This window comes from Pelobates fuscus, chromosome 13, assembly GCF_036172605.1.
Source record: "Pelobates fuscus isolate aPelFus1 chromosome 13, aPelFus1.pri, whole genome shotgun sequence".
Taxonomy (NCBI): Eukaryota; Metazoa; Chordata; class Amphibia; order Anura; family Pelobatidae; genus Pelobates; species Pelobates fuscus.
The window spans coordinates 20,986,251-21,002,978 of NC_086329.1; the positions used below are offsets into that span (position 1 = coordinate 20,986,251).

General features: G+C 42.2%; 1 protein-coding gene across 2 annotated transcripts in view; it reads left to right on the forward strand.

The window, feature by feature from the left end:
- Positions 1 to 16,164, forward strand: part of TMEM63C (transmembrane protein 63C) — a 52,094-nt gene extending 35,930 nt beyond the window's left edge. For both annotated transcript variants that reach the window (XM_063439634.1, XM_063439635.1), the window contains 19 exons: positions 1,069 to 1,106; positions 2,103 to 2,245; positions 3,512 to 3,563; positions 3,643 to 3,751; positions 3,973 to 4,046; positions 4,296 to 4,376; positions 6,586 to 6,706; positions 6,994 to 7,127; positions 8,171 to 8,293; positions 8,415 to 8,568; positions 8,997 to 9,103; positions 10,970 to 11,056; positions 11,395 to 11,460; positions 13,062 to 13,224; positions 13,304 to 13,409; positions 13,825 to 13,992; positions 14,712 to 14,827; positions 14,952 to 15,023; positions 15,326 to 16,164. In XM_063439634.1, coding sequence (XP_063295704.1) covers positions 1,069 to 1,106; positions 2,103 to 2,245; positions 3,512 to 3,563; positions 3,643 to 3,751; positions 3,973 to 4,046; positions 4,296 to 4,376; positions 6,586 to 6,706; positions 6,994 to 7,127; positions 8,171 to 8,293; positions 8,415 to 8,568; positions 8,997 to 9,103; positions 10,970 to 11,056; positions 11,395 to 11,460; positions 13,062 to 13,224; positions 13,304 to 13,409; positions 13,825 to 13,992; positions 14,712 to 14,827; positions 14,952 to 15,023; positions 15,326 to 15,475 — 2,064 coding nt within the window. In that variant the 3' untranslated portion in view covers positions 15,476 to 16,164. The remainder of the gene's footprint in view (positions 1 to 1,068; positions 1,107 to 2,102; positions 2,246 to 3,511; positions 3,564 to 3,642; positions 3,752 to 3,972; positions 4,047 to 4,295; positions 4,377 to 6,585; positions 6,707 to 6,993; positions 7,128 to 8,170; positions 8,294 to 8,414; positions 8,569 to 8,996; positions 9,104 to 10,969; positions 11,057 to 11,394; positions 11,461 to 13,061; positions 13,225 to 13,303; positions 13,410 to 13,824; positions 13,993 to 14,711; positions 14,828 to 14,951; positions 15,024 to 15,325) is intronic.
- Positions 16,165 to 16,728: the final 564 nt, after the last annotated feature.

The window sequence follows — 16,728 nt, forward strand, 5'->3', positions numbered from 1 at the left end:
CAGGAGAGGGATATTTGTTGGTCGGGTATTCTTGGTATACAGGAGGGGGATCTTTGTCGGTTGGGTATTCTTGGTATACAGGAGGGGGATCTTTGTCGGTTGGGTATTCTTGGTATAACTGAGAGGGAACTTTGAACACAAACAAATACTCAGAGTTTAAGGTGTCTAGGCGCTTCAGGACACTTATAGGTGTTCCCAATCACCTTACAATAGAACAACAACTCTGGTAATTATGACACCACCACAAATGTATCCAAACCCAGTGTAACACTTATAGTGAGAAACATATATATACTTCTCAGTAGTCACTTTCTGTAGTTACAACATAGCATCTCCCATAGAATCTCTAAGAAATAAATGTAACCACACATAGTGATATCTGTATGACAACAGTATAAAGGAAATAAAATATAAAATTTCACTCACAAATACAGAGCCGTGCCAGGCTCTAAACAATCAGCATAAGGGTGCCAATGGTTGGCTACGGAGATATTTCAGATGGAGATCCCCAGCAATTCCAGAAAAAGCATTTATTGATATAAAGCAATAAAATCAGGACATATGTAAGCAGTGTGCAAAGGAAAAACTTACACTACCGCAATATGCAATAAGTCCTTAGTATAAAATATATTATACCAGAAAGGGAGCAGTGTTTTTTCAGTTGTTTTGAAGGGGCAGCTTTTTCAGTTCAAAAATCTTGGTATACGGGAAAAGAAGGCAAGCCAGTTTGGTGCTCTTGATATACGTGAGTGAGCTGTGCCAAGTTGGGTTATCTTGATATGGCAATCAGAAAATCAGCGTAGGGGTCTTGCTGTGCTGAACTGACTTTCTCTACCATACAGTATAGAAAAGAAGTAATGTTACTTAATTGGATGATGTTAGCACACCAGGAAATATATTTGAGATTGAGTTGAACTAAGTGGTCTCAGTACTCCCGACAAAGATTTAGTGTTTTATGTACTAGGCAGGATATCAAAGAAGAAATGTTGGATGGTTTCGGTAAACATATCTACTACACAACAAAACTAATAAACAAGCATGTAAAATCTCTTTTTTTTTTTCTTACAGGGATTCTGCTCCTGGCTGAGTTCACTCTACCAGATAAAGTGAGAACCTCCCTTGGGGTCAGGGCTTGGGAGTACATGGTTGGAAATAGGTCCAGGTTGAGGTCTACTAATAGTGAGATGAGAAGGCCACATTAATGTTTTATTTTTTTTCAACACAAGGGAGCATTATTGAGGTGGAGTTTGTAAGGTTTGTTAGTCTCTAATGTGTAATATTATTGTAATGAGTGTGGAAATTTTGAGAAATTCTAGAAAAGGGCATGGTATTATTGTTAAAGGGTGATGTCAGGAGATTTTCGGGTTAGTTTAGGACAGTGAGGTGAAGGGGCATTTTTGCTAGAGTGTGTGATTGGCAAGATGAAGGACTTTATTTTTAGGAATTAAGTAAGGTTGAGGGGTTATTATCTGGGGAGAGGTGAAGTTAGGATGCATTATTTTGGGACATGGTTGTGTGAAAGAGTTCTATTGTTTAGGGGATTTCAGATGATACAATGTTATTGTTGGACAAGACGAGGTGAGGAGGGTATGTTATTGGTATGGGTGACGTATGGGACATGTCTGAAAGAGTATGGTCAGTAGGTATCATGTGAGAAGCTGTAGCATTGGGAAGGCAGATGTAAGGGCATGCTATTTATTTGAAGGGCTTTGGACAGGCAGTCTCAGGCAGGCAAGCTATATCAGTGAGGGGAATGTGGTGACGGGATGTCATTATGGCCAGGGGTGAGGTTGAGGGGTTTCAGATGAAGATGCATTACTTTGGCCAGTGCCGAAGAGTATGGGATTTTATTGTGTGAAATAGTTAAGGTTAGGAGATCACAGATGAAGGTGCATTGTTTTAGGTTAATGCTATGGGGTCTCGGTTTGGAAGCTTTATTGAGGGGGGGCTGTGATAAACCAATGTTATTGGAGAAAGGTGTGAGGTTAGGAGGTCTTAGTTAAAGGAGCATTATTTAAAACAGTGGTGTTGGGGCCTAGATTATGGAATATGTAGGAGCGTGAAGGAGAAGATTCAGACTGCAACACTCTTTCCATTCACAGGGATGAGGAGATCCAAAGCAAATGTGGTGCAGACGCAATCACATACCTGTCCTATCAGCGCCACCTCCTTGTGTTGTTGCTGCTGGCTTGTGTTCTGTCTGTGGCCATCATTCTGCCAATCAACTTTTCTGGAGATCTGCTGGGTGAGTATGACTCTTAAGGCTCTGTCAGAATAATACATACATTAATGATTTAATATAGTAACTATGTTCAATGAAAGCGCAAAGGTCAAAATGCTAAAAGCTCTTTCCTGACAGAAATGGTAACTGCCCATATATCCATCCTGCCCAAACCTGGTCCCACACGACATTCACATACATTTAGCCTAATAGACTAAACCCATTGCTTCTATGGTTGATTACTTCTAACGGAGTGGGATTTTGGTAATAGCTGCCCAGCCTAAGACAATACTAGGAAGGTGACCTCACATATTACAGTTGCAGGAGGTCTATAAGTTTGACAGGCGGATAGATTATCCCTTGATTTTAAGGCTTAAAGTCACCAATTTATTGCCCAGCCTATACAATTGAAAACTTCCTTTTTTTGTGGAAATACCTTCACAAATAGTCATAGGCGCACCTCCTAGCTTGGAAGAATAGCAGCTGTTAAAAGAAAACTTTAAGCACTGTAACCACTAAAGCTTACTGTAATGCTTATAGTGCCAGGTGTATCCCGGTACCACCAGTGTAAGTTGTTAAACAATTTAAGAATGGTTTGACAACTTACCTGGGGAATGCTATGCTTCCTCTGGACTCCTATCTGTGTTATCCTTTTCTTGGCAAATGGAATATGTTAGAAACACTATAGTTACCAAAACAACTTTATTTAATGATGCCGTTTTGGTGTATAGATCATACCCTGCAGTCTCACTGCTCAATTCTCTGCCATTTAGGAGTAAAATAACGTTGTTTATGCAGCCCTTGCATGTCACTTACACAGCCTTCCTAAACACTTCCTGTAAATAGAGATCTAATGTGTGCACTTCCTTTATTGCAAATTCTGTTGTATTCAGAATTTCGTATCTTCTGCTCTGTTAATAACTTGCTAGAGCATGCAGGAGCCTCCTGTATGTAATTAAAGTTACATTTACAGAGCAGAAGATAAAAAACTGTTGTTTTTATGCAGTTGATTTCATTCAGGCTGTGTCAGTCACAACCAGGGGAGGTGTAACGAGGGCTGCATAAACAAAAGTGATTGAAATAAGTCTTAATCCTGCTAACTTAAATATGATATTTGTGAGTGCCTTACTTATTGTTTTTCTTCAACTCATGACAATAAAGGAACCCATTACCATTACTGCCATGTTGCCCACATATTCAAATACCCACATATTTTGTTACACTTATACATTATAACCTCAAAGCGCTCCAACCTAATCACGAGCTGTCACTTTGTCTCTGTGTCTGCAGGTCACAGTCCGGCTCAGTTTGGTCGTGCCACCATTGTCAACGTTCCCACACAGTGAGTATGAGTGTATTTGACCCCGGAGAACCTACGGCTGGATAACTTGCTCCTATAACTTGCTTTATGTAATCCTCAGGGACCGGTTTTTGTGGGTGCACAGCGTGTTTGCGTTTCTGTACTTTGTGTTCACCGCTCTGAGTATGCGGCATCATTCGGCCTCTTTACACTGCAAGGAGGATGACAAGGTAAGAGTCCAGCAACAAGTGATCCCTTCTGTGGCATCCTCATGCATTCCACTTAAATATAAATATTTTGTACCAATTGGTCGCATACAAAAAGTTAATCCTGTTTAACAATGGGCCAACTCAACTTATTATGATATGAGTCCTAGTGTGGCACAGAAATCACTAAGTTATCAGGGTGCAATCTGTGGACATATGGTTACATGTTTTGTTTTATTTTGCAGGTGGCAAGAACGCTGATGGTCAGTCATATTCCCCAGGACATCTCAGATACTTCTCTTCTCGTTAAACATTTCCAGTGAGTTCCTTCTTTTGTATTAATTTAAACTTGTTGTAAAATAGTTCACAATGTAAGAGAGGAAGAACAGGGGACAAACCCTTATCAGAGGCCTGACTAAGCAGCACATTTAGTGGCTACACCAATTCTTCTGAGTGGATGGAACAAATTCTCTCCCCGCAGAAGTAGGGTGATTTTACCTTAAGCAAAACTTCCTCTTGTTTGACAGCTGGAAGTGTGATTGTAACTAAACCAATGTTTGTGTCACAGTGAGGCATACCCCAGCTGCACGGTGACTGATGTCCAGTTCTGCTTTGATGTCAGGAGGCTGATAAAATTGGACTCGGAGAGGTGAGCGACACAAAATTGGCACATTTGGGGTTATTGGTGGGCACATACTCGAGGGAATATATATTTTAGTTAACAATTAATGAAATTTTTGTTAAAATTATACCGTCAACATTCTTCCTGAGCTAAATACTGCAAATGACTAAATATATCTGGATACATATGTACACAAGTAACTTCTATATTAGGACATATCGTTATTAAGGTTTCATGAAAAGCATATGTTGTATTGTATGCTACACTTTTTTAAACCCCTTTCTCTAGCCTCCTTGATTTAACTGAAAAAAAATAAAAAACATTTTAAAAATCAGGGACAGTAAGCAAGGTAAAGGCTTCCGGTATCAGAATGTCCTGTATAATATACTGCCTTCATACACACCTATACACGGTGTGCTGAAAGCATCCACTATAATATACTGCCTTCACACACACCTATACACTGTGTGGCGATAGCAGCCTGTATAATATACTGCCTTCATACACACCTATACACTGTGTGCCGATAGCAGCCTGTATAATATACTGTCGCTTCCAACTCAAGAACATAGCGCGCATGTGCCCATATCTAACGCCGGACGCGGCTAAGGTACTGGTTCATGCTGTTGTTCTCTCTCGCCTTGACTATTGCAATCCCCTTCTCACCGGTCTTACATGTTCCCAGCTTGCACCGCTGCAATCTATAACGAATGCGGCTGCGAGGCTTATTTACCTGTCCGGTCACACCTCCCACGCCTCCACGCTCTGTCAGTCCCTGCATTGGCTTCCAGTTAGATATAGGGCCCAATTCAAAATTCTGGCGCTTGCTTACAAATCCCTACATAATGCTGCTCCAACATACTTATCCTCCCTCATACACAAGTATGTCCCGTCGAGACCCCTGCGCTCAGCCTAAGACCTACGCCTATCCTCTGCCCGGATCCCCACCTCTGACGCTCGCCTTCAAGACTTCTCCAGAGCGGCACCTACTCTGTGGAACTCCCTTCCCTCCTCAATCAGACTTTCACCCAGCCTCCACTCCTTCAAAAAATCTCTGAAAACTCACTTCTTCATTAAAGCGTATCAATTAAACTGTCAGCAGGTTTCTCATCCCCCACCCCATGACTCCTTTCCTGCAACTGTCAAAAATGACCTACCAAGCACTCAATAAACCCTTCTCTAACAAACTATTTAATTCCCCTACTTTAACCCTTTGTGTCACTATACCCCACTCCCTCTAGCATGTAAGCTCATTGATCAGGGCCCTCAACCCCCTCTGTTCCTGTACGTCCAGTGGTCTGATCTCAATTATGTGTCTTTTAGTCCACCCATTGTACAGCGCTACGGAATTTGTTGGCGCTATATAAATAATAAAATAATAATAATAATATACATTCTTCATACACACCTATATGCTGTGTGCTGATAGCACCCAGTATAATCCATTACCAGAGATATGTTGCCTCAATTGAGGGACAATAGGGCAGAAAAGAGGGACAAGTGTATTTAGTCTCAACATTTCGACTGTCCCTACTAAATATGGACATTTGGGTGGCATGCTAGAGCTTAATAGGTTTGTGCATTCTGAGTCCGCCATATTCAGGCCAATTGCCTATTCGGCCAAATTTTGTATCTGCGAAGCACCATATGTACGTTCTACCCGAGCAAATTACTAGCACAGTGTGCGAATACTCGCTATTCAGAGTCCTGCCAGTACCACCAAAAAAAGATCATTGATGGGGGAAAAAAGATGATGTTTAGGGAACAGTCACTAAATGTTGATTTTATTGATAGATCAAGTGAGAAGAGACCAAAAATATTATATTTATATATTTAGCAAGTATATAGAATATATAAATACGGATTGTTTTAGTATTTTTTTTGATTATTATTATTTTATTTTTGTTTTACTTCCACTCCTCCTCTTCTCTCTTGGGTTACTTTTTCCCACTTGATCGCTGAACTCAATGGTAAAATTAAATTTTATATCAAATCTTTCAGTCTGCATTGCAGTTCACTGATTGGCCCATTTTCATACCCTTTTTAGTTTGGCTAAATGTTTTCTCTAAATAGTTTTCATGGACGATGTTCAGCCAAATCGAACGGTTACAGGAAAGCGTGCGTCGAAACAAAATTTCAGTTTTGGGAAAAATGATTTGGCCAAAAGGATCAATCCTGCCGTGCACAAGTCTAGCGCTCGTTCCGAACTTGATATGTTCTGTTTGTCACTCCCCAGACGCAAGGCTATGAATGGACGCATGTATTTTGCTGGACGAGCTCAAAAAGAAGGAAAACTAATGATGAAAACTCACCCACTTGCCCGATTGTGTCGCTGTGACTGTTGGGGGTTTAAACAGGTGAGAACGAGGTTTCCTTCAGTTTATTCTAAATCGGGGAGGGATGGTGGGCCGGTGGGTCTGTCTGAGTTGGCACTGGATATGAGCCTTCTTATTTCCTTTCTCTCTTGTAATTAATTTCTGGTCTCTCCAGTTCACCCAGTGGTGGTGGTTTTTCGGTTTACGTTCATTGCGCATTCTTTTCTCCACTGCTCCCAATCTAACATTGACCCACATGTTCTGTGATCTGTGTGCGTCTCTGTCGAATGTGGAAATAAAATATTCTGACATTTCTCTGATGTCTACAGGTAGAAGCTGAACAGTATTACGCAGAGCTGGAGGAGAAATTGACTGATGAGTTTACTGCTGAACGGAACCGGGTCATGTTAAAGAGACTGGGGATGGCGTTTATTACCTTCCAGGATGAGAGAATGACTGCAGTGTACGTGGCTAGAACTGTGTAAACTGCATGCAGCTTAGTGTGAAGAGACCTCCCATCTGTATCACTGTCAGGCTCCATCAAATACTCCACCCGCATTCTACTACTTATAGCGTTCGAGTTACTACTTCAACCACGTTTTCCATGAAAGCTTTACATTCCATGCACTATTGGGGGGTGCGTTAATTGTGCCGGCCAGCTGTTTGTAGAATTGGAGGTCTACCAGAAGAAATTTAATTAACTAATCGCTGTGGTTGAATAAATCTATTTACTACTAGCAGTACTAGTATCCTGATAGTAAGTGGAATTCTAGCAGTCAGGAAAAATATGTGTGAGGTGGCAAATCTACTTTATTATCAGACATGGTTAAAGGAACACTATAGTCACCTAAATGACTTTAGCTAAATAAAGCAGTTTTAGTGTATAGATCATTCCCCTGCAATCTCACTGCTCAATTCACTGTCATTTAGGAGTTAAATCACTTTGTTTCTGTTTATGCAGCCCTAGCCACACCTCCCCTGGCTATGATTGACAGAGCCTGCATGAAAAAAACGACTGGTTTCACTTTCAAACAGATGTAATTTACCTTAAATAATTTTATCTCAATCTCTAAATTGAATTTGAATCACATACAGGAGGCTCTTGCAGGGTCTAGCAAGCTATTAACATAGCAGGGGATAAGAAAATCTTAATTAAACAGAACTTGCAATAAAGAAAGCCTAAAGGGGGCTCTCTTTACAGGAAGTGTTTATGGAAGGCTGTGCAAGTCACATGCAGGGAGGTGTGACTAGGGTTCATAAACAAAGGGATTTAACTCCTAAATGGCAGAGGATTGAGCAGTGAGGCTGCAGGGGCATGTTCTATACACCAAAACTGCTTCATTAAGCTAAAGTTGTTCAGGTGACTATAGTGTCCCTTTAATGTTAAGGAGGAGATTTAAGCAAAATAGAGATGGAACAATGTAACCTAATAGAAATTAGTTGAATTTCTGTAACTGGCAATTTGGGTGGAATGAATCTAATTGTGAAGGCTCTCCCTCCTTTCAGGATTATACAGGATTACAGCCGCCCCCACTGCCGCCGGGCCCCCCAGCAATCCTCGGTCACGCCGATACTCCAGTCTCACCAGTGGGAAGTGCAATACGCTCCTGCACCAATTGATATCATTTGGTACGATACCTCAAACTCTGACCACATTGTCGGCAGGATCTTTCCTGATACTATGGGAATCTTACTGATGATACACACGTATAACACTAATAATTTTTACTTTGAACACTGTGCCCAACAGGGAGAATCTGGCGGTGAGTGGGACGGTCTGGTGGCTTCGCTTTGCAGCGTTAAATTTGGCCTTGTTCCTGCTCCTCTTTTTTCTCACTACACCTGCTGTCATCGTGAGCACCATGGACAGATTCAATGTCACCAATCCAGTGGAAAGCCTGCATGTGAGGAGTGTTTGGGGTATTCTTGCCCTTGACAGGCTTCTTCTGCTATCTACCTCCTTGTATCTTGTTGACAACTCCGGTGTCCCCCATCTCAACTACCCATCTATCCTTTACTTCCCCTCACTCTCGCCTTGTCTTCTGCACGTCACTCAGACCATCTTGTGTTCTTCTCCCTCCTCCCCCATTCTCATCGTCTGTTCTTTTTACTCCCCCTTCACCCACACACTTACCCTTCATATCCCCGTTACTCTCATTGTCTGAACCTTCATCTCCCTTTCACTCTTGCTGTCTGTCCATTCATCTCCTGTTCATAATGTTTCCCAAAAATTTTCCCCATCTTACACTCCATTCATTCTTCCCCCTCACCCTGAATGTCTCACTCTCACCGTTCTCCGGTTTCACGGTTACCCTCACTCTCTTTCCCACAGAATCCAGTGATCACTCAGTTCCTCCCCACATTCCTTCTGTGGATGTTCTCCGTCTGCCTCCCATTTTTGGTTTATTATTCTGCATTCCTGGAGTGCCACTGGACCAGGTAAAGATATCACACCCATAACAGGCCCCTATGGTTTTCTATCAACCCCACCCCTTTCCTTAAATATCATCCCCTTATATCTTACACAAAAACAGAATTTATTGTGAAGTAAGTATCAACCAATCTAAACTACAAATAATTTTTTTTTTTTAAATTCTTTATTTTTGTGGTGCAAATAGTTAACACAAGCTCTTGCCATGCCCCAACAGCAGGTACAAGATTGGTAAAATACACATATGAACACGTTTAAGGCATAGAGGGTCACTGCACACATTTTTTGAAGTTAAGTAGCTAGGTCACAGGGGAGTCAAACACGTCTAGAGAGAACATAGCATAACATAAGATGTGATCTATATGAGTTACGTAGACATGAGTGAGTGTGAGACAAGCCGGTGAAGCATGAGTGTCAACAGAGTAAAATATTAAACTAGTAAAGTATTAGGCAAACACATGTGTCAATGTAAGATTAATTGGGAATCTGAACACATGCCTAATGAGTGCTGTATAAGATTATAAAAACATAAAAGTACAATATAAAATAATCATGCTGGATCTGGGTAAGGAGCTTTGAAGAAGATATAACCCTGGTTACTTGAGCTGGTTCAGGCGATAGGGACCGGCACTACGGTGAGCCCGAGTCCTCACAGAAGGGAGCAGTCTCCTGGTTAGCCGATGCCTGCTCTGCCGTGTCGGTGTAGTAGGGAGCGATTGTCCGTCGGGGAAGGAATCTGGGCACAGTCCAGCAATGCTTTCTGTTGAACTCCTCGCTGGGCTCCCTTGGGCTGCAGCTGTGGTAAGTTGGGCCTGCCATATTTGTTAATCAGGAGGCTAATGTCCGCCAAGGTAGGAAGCTGAACGTTGTCCGAGAAAACTTGCCGCTGTTTTTCCCGCTGGATTTTTCGGGGCCGTCGTAATACAAGATGGGTGTAAGGCGAGTATGGGGTCGGCCCCTTTGCAGGAGTACCTCGCTTGGCGGCAGGATCGGTTGTCCCTGACGGGAAAGGTCGTTGTGTGGTGTTTCGTTTCTTCGGTGCAGCAGCTGTCAGCAGCTTGGTTGGATCGCCTGTCCTGCTTGCCGCTGGTTTGGATTGCTGCGGAGACAGGTGAGGGTTCTTCCGTTTGTTTGTGTTGCAGGGTAGGAAGGCCGCGAGCCCATCAGGCTTGTGCCCGGGAGCCGCGCTGGTTGCTGTGAGCACGGGGAGAGAGCAGGTCTTCCCTCTGCCTCCTGCGCACATGGCGCCCGCCATTTTAGGTGCACCGCTCTGGCTGCAGATCAAGGTGGTGTTGTTGCTGGGCCTAAGTTGCGTCGCCGTGGTCGGTACCACAGGGTGAGGACTGGGATCACCCCCGCCGGTCCATAGGGGGGGAACAGGGCCAGGTCCACGCGGGTTTTGGTCTCTGGCTGGGCTCCGTTAGGCAGAATAGCGGGGCAGCGGCCGTCCGCCCCACTCACCGGCGGAGAAGGCCCCACCTGGGACATAAAAGATTTCTTCTCCAGGGGACTGAAGCTCGAGGAGCCAGCCTCTCCCTGGATCCAGTGTTCCTTCTGCGCTGAGGACCATCGCTGTTGGTCTGTTTTTAAGTTGAAAATCATGATTTTAAAGCTTATACGCTGATGCATTGCAGGAGCTGATCCTGCTTGCGACCGTCCAGCTTGGCGGTCCGGCCCCCCCCCCCCAAACCACAAATAATTTGATCCATCCTAAAATCTGCAAGCTAATATTTAAGCTGGTAGTGCTTAATACATCCAATGCATCTTTAAATTACCTTGTTTTAACCTCGTCGGCTAAAAGATGATTTGAAGGATAATTTACATTTCATTTTTATTATTTTATCTAAAGTGCTTTTGTTTTGTTTTGATGCTAGGTCCAATGAGAATCGGCTGACAATGCACAAGTGTTACTTCTTCCTCGTATTCATGGTTATTATCCTGCCTTCTCTGGGTCTGACCAGGTACTTTCCAACCAGCAACTTGCATTCCTGCACAGCCACATGTTCCGCTTTCTGGATCCCCACTTCCCTTGTCCTTCTTCCTACTTACTGACTTCCCTCCTTGTTCTGCTTCTCACTCATGCTCTCCTCCACTTCCCTCTTCTTCAATCTCCTTGAAGTTGACTTCCCTCTATGCTGTCTTTCTCCTCTATCAAACCGTGTCCCTTCCCTCTGCCTAATTACTGCACCCCTTTATTCTGTATTCACCTGTACGTTTAAGATTTGGCCATATACCTCCCTAATTTTCGCTCCATGTCACTTTTGCTAATCTCCTAAACTATTTCTCTTTCCCCTTGCAGCTTGGATCTGTTTTTTCGCTGGTTATTTGATAATCATTTTCTGGATTCTCCGAACATGAAATTCCAGTACGTATGTGTTACTGCAGAGAGGCGCTCTCTGTTGCATCTTGTTTTAAGTAAAATGATACCACACATTCTCATTCAAAACAATATCCGCCAACCATGCATAATTGTTGTTTTTTTTCTAACTAGGGTATTCGTAAAAGATTTTTGGTGAATAATACAGCAAATCAAGTTTCTCTTAACACTGGTTGATATCAAAACAATTGCCCTATGTGCCGCCATTTGTGTGAGGTAGTGAAAATATAAAAAAACGTACAAAATAAAAAACACAGTCCTCCGAAGGGACTACAAAGTTTGTTTTAAAAAAATGCATAAATGGACCTCAGTCAAACTTGGGAACCCTGGAATTTCCAATAACTCTCACAATTCTCTGGTGGCCTCTACTCTTCTGGATGGTTTGGTTCCGGAGCTACGCTTGGGACTCACTTGTCCCTTCTATGGCCCCTAGCATTATTTAAACAAACAGAGTAGTTCCTTAGGAGGACTTATGGCTTTAACAACCTTTTAATTAAGGACAGTCATTTATATTGAGGGGAAAAAACAAGAATTTAATTTTAAATTTTTTTCTAAGCAAAAATGAACATCTCGACTGGAAAAAAAAACTATTACAAAGGATTACAGATATAGATTTATCTTTCTTGTGCAAATCCCTATCTCTGCAATAAATACGTTAATGTTAACATATTATTCCTTTGTAATTGTGCTCAATGGAATGCATTTCTGATAAGGAAGGCTATGTATCTCCAACTGGATGTAATGCTGATTTAATATTTTCACTGCTTCACAGAATTGGTGGCACGTAAGGCAATTGTTTTGACATCATCCTGTGTTAAGGCAAACTCACAGCTTATTTAGAAAATACCTTAGAAAATTACCGGTACAAATCCAATCAGGGTCCAGTGGCCATAGGCAGCAGGGGAAGGTAAGTTTTACTTACCTCAAACTGTCCCTCGTGCGTTCTGCCATCCTCCTCTTGTAGGTCCTCTTCAACTCCTGGAGCTTCTGGTGACAGGACCAGAGTCAGTGCTGTAATATTGCGCTTGTGAAAGAGTACAGCACTGAGGTCAATGACGGTTCCTGCAAGACAGCAGGAGGCCCCCATACAATTATGCCTGAATCCCACAGCTGTCACTTGTGATGGCTGCTGGGATTGGACAAATGTTGACGGTTCACCTTCGCATTTTGTCAACCTCAGGCTTGTCCATAAGACAGAGTAGTCCCTAGGTTATGCTATCTTTGGATTGTCCAGTCATCTTGTTTGTTATTTAAATGTGGTTTGCTGTAATTATTCCTCAATTCCTTTCTGCTTAAGAGAGTGCAGCATAATTTGAATTTAAATATTATTGTAAGGATACCTTTTGGGGGTTGACCCTGATACCTGCACCCCAAACAGCTGAGTGCCAGCAACATTAGATTTTTTTTGCTGCGTCTTAGACTGTGCATGTGTAAATAATTAGATAATTTTGCTATTAGAAATACCTGTCCTATTACCCTGGACCATATATCTTTCCAGATTACATATCACTATAATTATGTACTTTCAATACCACTCCATATTGTTTGCTGTGTATCTGTTCCCTTATACCTGTCTGCTGGTGTTCCAGGTGTGTCTTTCTCCCTGATAATGGTGCGTTCTTTGTAAATTATGTGATAACCGCAAGCCTGATTGGCACAGCTATGGAGCTGCTTCGCATCCCTGGGCTGACTGTCTACGCTACACGTCTGTGTTTATCTAAGACGGAAGCTGACCGTTTACACGTCAAACGAGTAAGAGTGTGATCATTAGGGGAGATGCTGTAATGCTGGAATTAAATTTAGGATCTAATGGGGAGATTTCTTATTACAGAATCATGCATACGAATTCCAGTTCGGTCTTGAATATGCTTGGACCACTTGTGTCTTTTCCGTGGTGATGACGTATAGTATCACTTGTCCCATCATTGTCCCCTTTGGTAAGCGGAGACAGCTAATTTTTGCATGACATTCTCTCTATTCTGATTTTCCCTTGTTCTTTGCCTTATATTCAGTGCTATAACTGTTTCTTTATCCAAGGAGATCTGACTGCCATTCTGGGGCCGAGAGATTTATTTTTGTGTGTTTGTTACAAAACTGAGAAGAAGCACTTCAAACTGTTTTTTTTTTTCTTTCTTTTGGATCAATGGCAAAAATAGATGTGAGAAATTTGATGGCTGCAAATCTTAGTGTTTTTTTCTCCCCAGTCATTACAATGCTGCATTTCTCGGTTCATTTTTTTCCGTGCATCCTTTTTTGTCCGTATAATACCCTTTCCCTCAAGCCATTATAATTCTCATCCCTTGCCAACATGGTATCTGTTCTAAGTGCAATTGCATATTTTCTGTGCCTTAGGCCTCCTGTACCTGCTGCTGAAACACATGACCGACCGCTACAATATTTATTACGCGTACATTCCTACGAAGTTGAGCCCCCATCTTCATAGGGCTGCCGCCCAGCAACTGCTTGCAGCACCAATCCTCTGCATGTTTTGGCTCCTCTTCTTCTCTTTGCTACGTCTCGGTAAGAACGCCGTGATAATTAATTAATAAATAAACTACAGCACCTAAACAGCTTGACACCTTCCTCGCTCTGTCTAGCACCCACAGTCCTTCTGGTCTGCACTGATGTGCTAAATTAGTCACTTACTTCCACGTTAGCAACACACCAATTGTGGCCATTTTTCATTGGCTGAGAAGTGTCCACTGACACTCATAGACCAGAAGGACTGCAAGTGACCCATCGGGCTGGGTAAGTGTTAATCTGTTAGTAAACTCTTTAAAATTTTACTGTGGGGATAGCACCATAACCACTACTGTTAACTGTCGTTTTTTTTATAGTGCTTAGAATATCTCTTTAAAGGCACTGAGCGCATCACCTCAGTCTAGTTGTGATGTGTACATATTGTCTATACAGTGTTAATTCAAAGTCTGCTGACTGGTTTAATATTTGACTATCCATCACCAGAGACATTGGATTATAATTTTGTTGTTTTATTTTAAACAAAACGGCCACTGTATCAAAACTGGCAGGTGCAAAGGGAACTTTGTTTTCCCCTGGTTAATTTAATGACAAAGCAAGTGATTCAAAATAACTAGTGCGGGTGGATTTTGTTACATTTATTTTTAGTGGTTTTAAAAAGCAGGCTGTACACCGCAGTGCTATTCAGAGTAATTCTGTTGGCATACTTCGTTACGCCAGTGTCAGGCTGCCTCTGGACTCATTTTCTCTCTCCCCCTCAGGTACCACACATCCTGTTACTCTATTCACATTTGCCTCCCTTCTCCTATGTTTGCTATTCTCCATTTTTGGACTCTGTCTGCAGCAGCTACAACCAAAGAGACCATCCAGTTATCAGGTGAGGAAATTACCTCTTTCCACTACTGGAACAGGATACCTAATAACCCTTTACCTCTCCAGAAAACCTGTTTCACCAACCCGCATTCATTATTATTTTTTCTTCTTCCTCCTCTATCCCACAGATGTCAGAGCAGGCTGATGGGATTATTCAGGATGCAGAACGTAGCAGTATCTCTTCCGCCATCCAATCCAATGTGAGTATCATAGCTCCGTTTCGAGTGTACACGAGCAGAATCTTACTGTAAACTTATAATCTCTCCGCCATCCAAATCATGACTACAATCAACTTTGCTCCTTCCAATTTTTCTCCTACCTTGTCTGGTGCCCTATATTTAAGCAAATAATATTCAGATGGACAAATTTGCCAAGCTGGGCCAGTAGCCAAGTGGGATAATTTTTTCCGAATCTGCTATTATAGTCTCAAGTTGCCATTCAGATTTAATTCATTAATATGTTGTGTAGTGAAACCTTTTTTTGTAATGTTTCTTTTGTTTAGGCATTTATGGCCTCAGTCCTGCAGGATCAAGAACTCACCCCCCTGGCCTCTCCTGCTCATGCCTCGTATGGAGCTCTGGAGACACGGGCGGACCTCTCCGATGAGGAGCCAGAGATAACACCGGAGAACTCAGAAGATTCTTGTCATTGACAGTGCAGATGTGTAACTGCAGATCGGGACTCTGTCTTTGGTAGGATCTTGGCTACTTGCGAGTCGGTGTTTCCTTCCTGTTTTTGCAGTCTATGAGCTCCTCTCTGAATATTGTACGGGTCAGTGCCGCACTGCTGCTAAGGTCTTGTGTGGTCAGCGAGGTATGGGAGTCTTGGCCTTGTTTAGCTGGCTCCAGCCTCACTTAAATATGGTCATGGCCTAATTTCTGTCTGGCCCTGTATTGGGTCGATATCTGTTACCAGCCAGGGCTGTGTATTAGAGGAAGCCTTGACTGAGCAGTGTGGAGAACAGTAATGCGATTAGAGTCTCATACTTCCTAATACTGTAAAGAATCCATTGTTGAATTTAAGATGCTATAATATATTTTGCTGATAAACTGCACCCGAAGGTGCACTGCCAAGTTGTTACCTGCTTTTATGAGGCCTGGCCAAGCAGCTGCTACACTGGGACATATGCAGCATTTCCATAAAAGAAATACGTTGGGTTCTCTGTGCTCTTAATGCAACATGCACTCTGTGACGTGCAACCTCTCCTGTCACGCTCACCCGTTTCTCCACTTGAGCTGCATTTCCTGGCTATATATTTTTCCCAAGTGTGGGGAACCAATACATATTGCATTTAAAAAATGTTATTTAAAATGTGCTGATTTTGCCAAATATAATTTAAAAGTAAGTGTGTGCATGTGTTTTTTTTTTCCTCCTTCCTTTTTTTCTAAATATTTCGGTGGATTAGGTCTTAGAACGCTTATTACCCAAGCAATAACTAGAAGTGTGCATTTATCTCTGGATGGGTATGTAGCATATCTCAGAGGACAGCGGTGTGACCGTGTAGATTGGGAGGTTGTGTATTACCCACTAATAATCCATGAGAAGCCAGCGAAGGTAAACCATTCTGTAAAGTCAATCTTCTGTCTGACACAGTGTACTCTATGTTGAAGGTCCTTCCTTTGTAGGTCTAATCCCTAAACTGGAAACTGCAAATTTCCAACCAGTTTAGAGTTAGAAAACATCATGCCTAGTTTGCCAGCAATTCCTACATCACCTCTCCTGCATTCGTAAATAACACTTTAATTTATTTTTTTAAAATTTCTTGCTGAAGTGTTTCAAATAATACAACTAGAGGGGTTTATACACTTAAAACTGAATGGAAAAGCTGTAGACGAACCCAATGAGTAGTAATGCAAACATCTTGAGAATCTGTTGCGCTCACCCCCACTTTCCCATACTACAAAT